This window comes from Arachis ipaensis, chromosome B8 (genome assembly GCF_059453495.1).
Source record: "Arachis ipaensis isolate K30076 ecotype BB chromosome B8, ASM5945349v1, whole genome shotgun sequence".
NCBI classification, from domain to species: domain Eukaryota; kingdom Viridiplantae; phylum Streptophyta; class Magnoliopsida; order Fabales; family Fabaceae; genus Arachis; species Arachis ipaensis.
Window position 1 is genome coordinate 121,358,041 of NC_142443.1, and position 7,512 is coordinate 121,365,552.

General features: G+C 30.6%; 1 protein-coding gene across 1 annotated transcript; it reads right to left on the reverse strand.

The window, feature by feature from the left end:
* Nucleotides 1-5,880: 5,880 nt before the first annotated feature.
* LOC107614484 (photosystem II 5 kDa protein, chloroplastic) lies at nt 5,881-6,578 on the reverse strand. Its single transcript, XM_016316681.3, has one exon. The coding sequence runs from the start codon at nt 6,477-6,479 to the stop codon at nt 6,156-6,158; it is 324 nt and encodes a 107-aa protein (XP_016172167.1). The 5' UTR covers nt 6,480-6,578; the 3' UTR covers nt 5,881-6,155.
* Nucleotides 6,579-7,512: the final 934 nt, after the last annotated feature.

The window sequence follows — 7,512 nt, forward strand, 5'->3', positions numbered from 1 at the left end:
CTTTCTTTCAAAGAAGTATTCGGCCAATACTGAAGAACTCAAGCTAAGGTTTGCAAATCTGATTTTGCACATAGCGAAGAGGCTGTTGATGAAGTCAATCTCCTTCATGTTTTACTGATTGTGATGTTCTTTTCTATGTATATCTTTCTGTAATTTCTTGTGAGAAAATGCATTGTGAGGAAACTCAAGTAAAAGCCATGAGTGGAAAAAGGTTGAGTAAAACACTTGAGAGAAAAGCCTAGAGTTATTTTCTGATTTCTTTAGGTATGTTTATGTCTTGTATCTTGTACCTGTGAGGTATCCCTTTCTTAGTTGGGTTAGCACTAAGAGTGAATAGTTTGGTATTAGCATAGCCAATGTCAAGTTAGGTTACAACTTGAGTGTGAAAGGATTGGGTCAATCCTGTGGAATTGGTGTATGTAATACTGTTAACTATAGTGAAAATTCCTCCATTGTTGTGGAGGAGACTGGACGTAGGTTGCATAGCACAAGGCAACCGAACCAGGACATATGCTGGTGTTGGCTTTTCTCTTCTCTGCACTGTTTTGTTTTCTGATATTCATGAGACAAAAATAAATTGTCTCATAAATTTTTGCTGCTTAGTTCAAACAGAATCAGAATTGAAAGTTTGTTTAAAAATGGTCATAACAGCAACTAAAAGAAAGGCATAGATTCAATCCCCTTCTCTAAGCCTACCACAACCTTCACGGTTAATAACCGATTTATCATGTAAAATCAATTTGGTTAATTAACCAAGATTAAATTTTTGGCTAACCAAAAAACTGGTTTGGTTTTTGAATTAACCAAACCATATACACCCCTATGAGCCCAGTTCGTTTGGTTCGATTCGTTCCTCTCAATTTTAGGCCAAAATTTTTTAAATTAGTGTCAAATTTCGTATTTTAATTATTTATTCCATTCTAAACTATAAAGTTTAATTTTTTAATTTTTTAAAATAATAATTAATTTATTAATTAATTATTTTCTAATTACTCAAAATTTATAAATTAGTTTCTAAAAAAAATAACAATAAAGTCCTCACTAATAATAAACAAGGACAAATAATTTAAATAAAGACCTTCTACTCTAATTATAAGGGCTAATTTAAAGGCAGTGTGTTCACATCTACTATCTTAAAAAATTTTATTAGTTTTTTTTAAAGATTAATCTATTCAAAATATAAATTTTAATTTCAGAAATTTATTTGTTATTTTATTCTTATTTTTATTAATTTTATAAAATATATTATATACACCACTTTTCATTATGATTTCTTCACACAAACACATCTTTATCGTAAAATAATCCTCTTTTTAAACCAATGAGAGCAATAATTACTTCATTAAAAAGTCTCAAATTATAGTATTTTATTATTATAATATGGTATCTCTGACTTTTAATTTTTAATTTACTACTTTTAGTCCTGTTTTATTTCTTTAGCTCATTATTTGTTATTTGAATTTTCATTTTGATATTTACAATGAATAAAGTTAAAATTGTCATTGTCTAATATTAAATGCTCAAACTATTGCTTATTTATAAATGTAATTTATAAAAATTGATGTGTTTAAATTTTATACTTTACATGCATATATCAAAAGTTGATATAAGACCTGATTTACAAGAGTTTCATATAAACAGTGAGACATGTTGAATTTAATGTTTTGTCTTTTATTTAATGTGTTTTAAACTTAACTATAGAACACGATTCTTAAAATTTTGAATATTTTATGAATAACAAAGTATAAATTAATTCATTTGGATAAATTATCAATAGATTTTAATTAAATTAGTATAAAGGCATAATAAACTTGGGTGCCAAAAATAGTTTTATTATATATTTATACAATATCTGTAACAATTCTAATTTTTGTACTAATATAAATTTTTTAAAATAATATTTTAAAGTGATTAATTTTATTATGATGAATCGATTTCGAACTCCGAAATAAAATAGATAGTAATATAATTTTATTATTATCTTATTTATTTATTTTACTTGTTCTAATTATAATGGAGCATAGATAATAATATTAATATTATTATCAAGTTCGATTTTTGTCGATATAAATAATTATCGGTATTTCTTGATAAATTTAGAATTGTTAATACTTCATCAAATATTTTTTAATTTTTAAATTATTAATATCATTTATATTAGTAACTCATATATATTTAATCTTATATATACTATTATTATTATTATTACATATTATTCAACCTTATATATATAGGTGAATGCTACTCTACCCTCTCTAAAATAATATGTAAATTATTCTCTCATATTTTAATTGGGTGTTTATTTTAACCTGAATTACTTTAATCTCACGAGAGTTAATAATATATTAGAAGACAGTGACGACCTGACAGAAGAAGAAAATGGAATACCCAACAGTGATACTTAGGAGACACAACTACGACGACAAAGGAGTAGAGAGGAGTAATCGCATTCAGAGAGTTGGAGTACCTTTTCTAGAAGAATGATTTGGGAAGAGAAAACAAGACACCCAATGAGATGGTGATCCTTGGGAGGCATAACGACGACGATGATGAAGGAGTACAATGGGGAGGAGTAAACGCAATTAAAGAGAGTTGGAGTATCTTTTCTGGAAGAATGATTTGGGAAGAGAAAATAAAACATCTAATGAGGCGGTGATGCTTGAGAGGTGTAATGAGGACGACGAAGGAGTGGGGAGGAGTAAACACAGTTAGAGAGAGTTGGAGTACCTTTTCTAGAAGAATGATTTGGGAAGAGAAAACAAAACACCAATGAGACGGTGATACTTGGGAGGCGCAACGACGAGGAAAGAGTGGAGAAAGTAACTCAAGTTAAAATAAACACCCAATTAAAATGTAACACATCAGAAAAGATAACTTACATGTTACTTTAGAGAAGATAGGATAGCATTTACCATATATATATATATATATATATATATTATTTAACCTTACGGAAGTAACCCTTATGGAAGTAACGCCAATCTGGCTTATGCATTACTATATATATACATTTAACCTTGCTTTGACAAATCATTTTCCCACCAAATAAATATTTTCTCCAATTCATCATGGTAACCGAACTTGTACTTAGGAAGAAAAGAACGATTTGTGACACCAAATCATTCATTTATCACACACGGTCCTTAAATCATAACACATGTCTCCTTTCATTAATTGCATTATCTTAACCACGTATTCCTTCTTCATTCACCAAACCTATGATAAAGAAAATAAGAGAAAGAAAAGCCCAGAGAGAGTGAGACGTGAGGTCATGAAACCGTGAAGCTTCCTTTTACAATTTTTTGCGATCTATAATTCTAATAAAAAATTTAATCCGATAAAAGTGTTTGTATCTTTTTTCTTTATACATTGGCATTACTTTTATTTAGTAAAAATTAACGGTGATGTATCTTTATTTTCCTTTAAATTTGGCCAATTAAAATTTAAAAAAAATAGACAATTTCTAACGTTTTCTTCTTTAGCAGCTCGATCAAAAATTTTTTTCAGAGTTTTCATTGATTTTAAATTCATAGAAAAATAGAATTTCGATAAATTCTCACTTATTGAATTTGAGTTGGATAAGTGAATGATTGTTGTGATTAATTATTGATGGAATTTGGTTGACTTTATATTGAATTTTGTGAATATATTACTATATATGATTAAGCTTGTAATTTGGTTATGTGTGTGTTGTCCAAACTGTGATAATGAGATTGATTTGGGCTGTCATTATGTTAGTTTTGAATAAAATAGGTGGGGTTTAATGACTGAAGAATTAAATTAAAAGTTGTTAAAAAAAAAAAATCGGTAACCGGAAAAGCTCAAAAAATGAATTTAAAATCAAGTATATATATTTTGAAAAGTCACAAGAAAATATTTTGATTTTGAAAGAGTTTTTGTCACCAACTTAAATATTATTTTTAAAATATAAAAATGTAGTTTGATAAAACATCAGAGTTAATTTTAGAAATACGAAATTAAATTAATAATTTTTATAATGTTGAGTTAAAAATAAAATATTTAAAAGTTTAAAGAATAGAATGTTAATAAGCAGGTTTTGATATAAAAAATAGTAATAATAACACTCTTTTATTCTTAAAACTAGCATTATTTGTGTCATTATAATATATTAGTATTTTATTTAAAAAATATTATTTTATTTAAAACATAATAAAAGGATAAGCAGAAAAATTGTTCTAAAAGTTTTAGAAAGACAAATCTAATTTAAAAATCTTTGATTCTCTTTCCATAAGATACTTAGGGAAAGGCGAGGGAATAATGTGAGAATAATTTATATTATGAACGATAAGAAAGAAGAAGAAGAAGAAAGAGAAGAAAAGGAAAGAAAAATATTAAAGAACCTCTGCTACCGAAGAGTAGAGAGCAAAGATTAAAATAATCTAAAGAACCTCTACCACAGGAGAGCAGAAAGTAGGAATAAAAGAAAGGAAAGAAAGAACAAAACGAAAAGGGGATAAGTAGAAGTATTGTTTGGCCTTGAAAACAAGCTGAGATGATTTTGTATCTGCTAAAAACGAGCAGAGATATGGTGGTGAGTCCACCGAGATTTGCTTCCAGAGATACATCGGCCAATCCGGAGATGGTCGTACCTGTAAGACAAAGGTTGCTTACAAAGGTTATCGATACATATATTGGCCAGAGAGAGCCTCACCTGTAAGACCGATGTTGCTTACAAAGGTTATATTTGCATACATCGGCTCAAGAGAGTTGCACCTGTAAGACAGAGGTTGCTTACAGAGGTTATGGCACTGAAAACCAAACTCAGATAAAGGTTGCTGAGTTGTGTCGAGAGCGGCTCAAAACCGACAGATAAGCTCATTACCTGTACTAGGGATAGACATGCAGCATGATTGTTTGAGCATATCTTCTATGAATTCTGTTTTCTGTGATTGTGTATGTGTTGTGTTTGTTTTTTCTTTATGTTCTTTAGTTATTGTGTTTGATGCGTGATTCGGTTGTTGCTGCTGACTAGATATAGTATTAAAACAGATTTAACTAACCACTCCGACTCTACTAAGAACTCCCCAGTTCTTACCCCTACTATTCTCCTTTCAGATGAAAACAGGAACTCTAGTTAAGATTACCCCTATATATACGAGGGCCCAGCGAAGGATATGAAGGTGATAGAGATCTTGTCTTTTGGCTGCAATGATCGATCAGAGATAGTAAAAGTTGGTAGCAAGTTTTGGGTGGTGCCTTCAGTTTAGGGTGAAAATTTTGGTTTAGTCTCTCACTTTTGGATAGATACACCGAGAGATTAGGAGCTGTAAATACTGACTAGATTAGTTTCGGGTGCCAGCTTAGGGGCTTCCTATATGGACCAGGGCCCGAAGTGTTAATTATGTATATAGTAGCAAGATATGAAGGATTATGCATTAACTTCTGATATATATGATAGTACTTTTATATGTATGTATGATCTATGATATATGTTATGTTTATATATAATATTGGCTTTGTGTATGCTTTATTTAATTCCTTATTGTGACTTGTGTATATTTAATTAGTTGTCCTCGCAAATCTTTTTATAAAAAAAGTTTTTCCAAAAATTTAATAGTACGCTAATTCGATTACAAGCTTAATAGTAAATAATTAAAGTTTTGCGTAAGCAAATTGGTGACACTCACTTTCCAGTATGATCATGACGTATTAAGAATTGTGTCATTACAATATCCATGCATTTAATGAGCATATGCAGGTAATTATACATTGGTTACTTAACATAAATATACATTTGTTGTTTTTGTTAGAACAGAGACGCATAATCAAAAATATTATAGAATGGGGGAAAAAAAAACTCTGTCCAAATTTAGCTCATTTAATATTTATTAATTTTAACAATAATTAATAGATATTACATAAAATAAATTTCGATTAATTTTTATTTTTGTTACCAAATATTTTTTATGGTATTATCCTAGTAATAACAAAAAGAAAAGCCAAAAAAATAAAAAAGAAAACAAGAATAAAAAAACTGATCCAGGATGCTAGCCAAGGCTCTAGGCCGAGAGGACGCACAAGGCAAAGTTTATTGTTTTATCATTTATGAACAATTAGAACCCACAGCTGATATGAAATCACCACACTATAATCAACATAAGTGAAGCAACACTAAAACTCCCTCCTCACTTGAGTCACTTGTGACAAACTCTAGCTGTGGGCATGGTCACACAAATTGGGGCATACTTCTTCTTTGCTTCTGGGGTACCATTTTTAGGCTCTTCTTCTGCCACTGCTATCCCCGCAACGGAGCAAACAGCGGCTGCCGCAACACCAAACATCACGTCCCTCCTTCTGTTGCTCCCCTCCTTGTCACTCTCATAACTCACTATCATCTTTTCCCCTTCAACTGCTCTGCCAGCATTTGCCACAACAAGCCTACTCTGCACTGCCGCCGGAGACCGGTTTCTGAGGACCATGCCGCCGCCGATTGAGGTTGTCATGGTGATTGACGCCATTGCCACAAGGATATCTGTGCCTCAACTCCTAAGCTTGTATCTTCTTGTCACCTTCTATGGTGCAAGCAATTGGATCACATAATGAATATATGGAATGTCAATTGCAAACGATGAATTGGTGGTAGGACCACGCGATATCTTATCTTATGAATGAAATTTCCTATAAGTTATTGCCACGTGGAATAATTGATTAGAACGGAACGGAACCTATAAGTCTCGATCTGTGTAGATGCTTCTTGCGAAATGCGAATCCAGCCCAAAATTAACTAAAACCGTTTTTTTTTTGAAAAAGAAAGGAAAAGTGTGGGAGTCAATAGAATATTTGTACAATGCGTAAAATAGAGAGATTTATGGAGTATTAGAGATAGAAAAAGTCTAGGGGGCAGTAATTTTTGTCTTTTGTGTCCAACACTTAACCATAAAAAGAAAAGTGAGTGATCTCCTATCGTTGGATGTAATTTCACACCATTAAAAAGACTATTGATGGCCAATTGATGGTTACAAAACACAAAAGTTGCTGGCCACCTAGCACTTCTCAGAAAGATATAACCATTAGTGTTATCTTTTTCCATTAGCCGTAAGCTTTTGGGATGAGTGGTATCATGACATGGTATCAGAACTCTAGATCTGAAAGGTTAAGAGTTCGATCTTTGAATGATTATTCTAAATATTATGGGTGATGTTCATTTTGTAACTCATATAGCCCATTGTACATATTGTACAAATAAACCATTGACTCCCTAGCAGGACTCAAAAAGAAAACCTAGTCTATACTCCCACGGCTTGGATAATATATAAAATTTTTATTAAAAAAATAAATATATATAGTAATTATTATTATAAATATTTTATAATTTAAAAATATTAAAAAAAATTAGTATTTGACTTAATTAGCTGAGTAGTTATTTCACTCGTTTATTTAAGCAAGTATTAAAAGTTTAAATTCCGTATTGTATGTGTAGTTATTTATTGGCTAACGGCGTTAATAAATGGAGCATCAATACCTGGTGGATTAATCTTCATTTTGCCGAGT

Coding starts and splice junctions, on each gene's coding strand:
- LOC107614484 (XM_016316681.3), bottom strand. CDS start 6,479: ATGGCGTCAATCACCATGACAACCTCAATCGGCGGCGGCATGGTCCTC.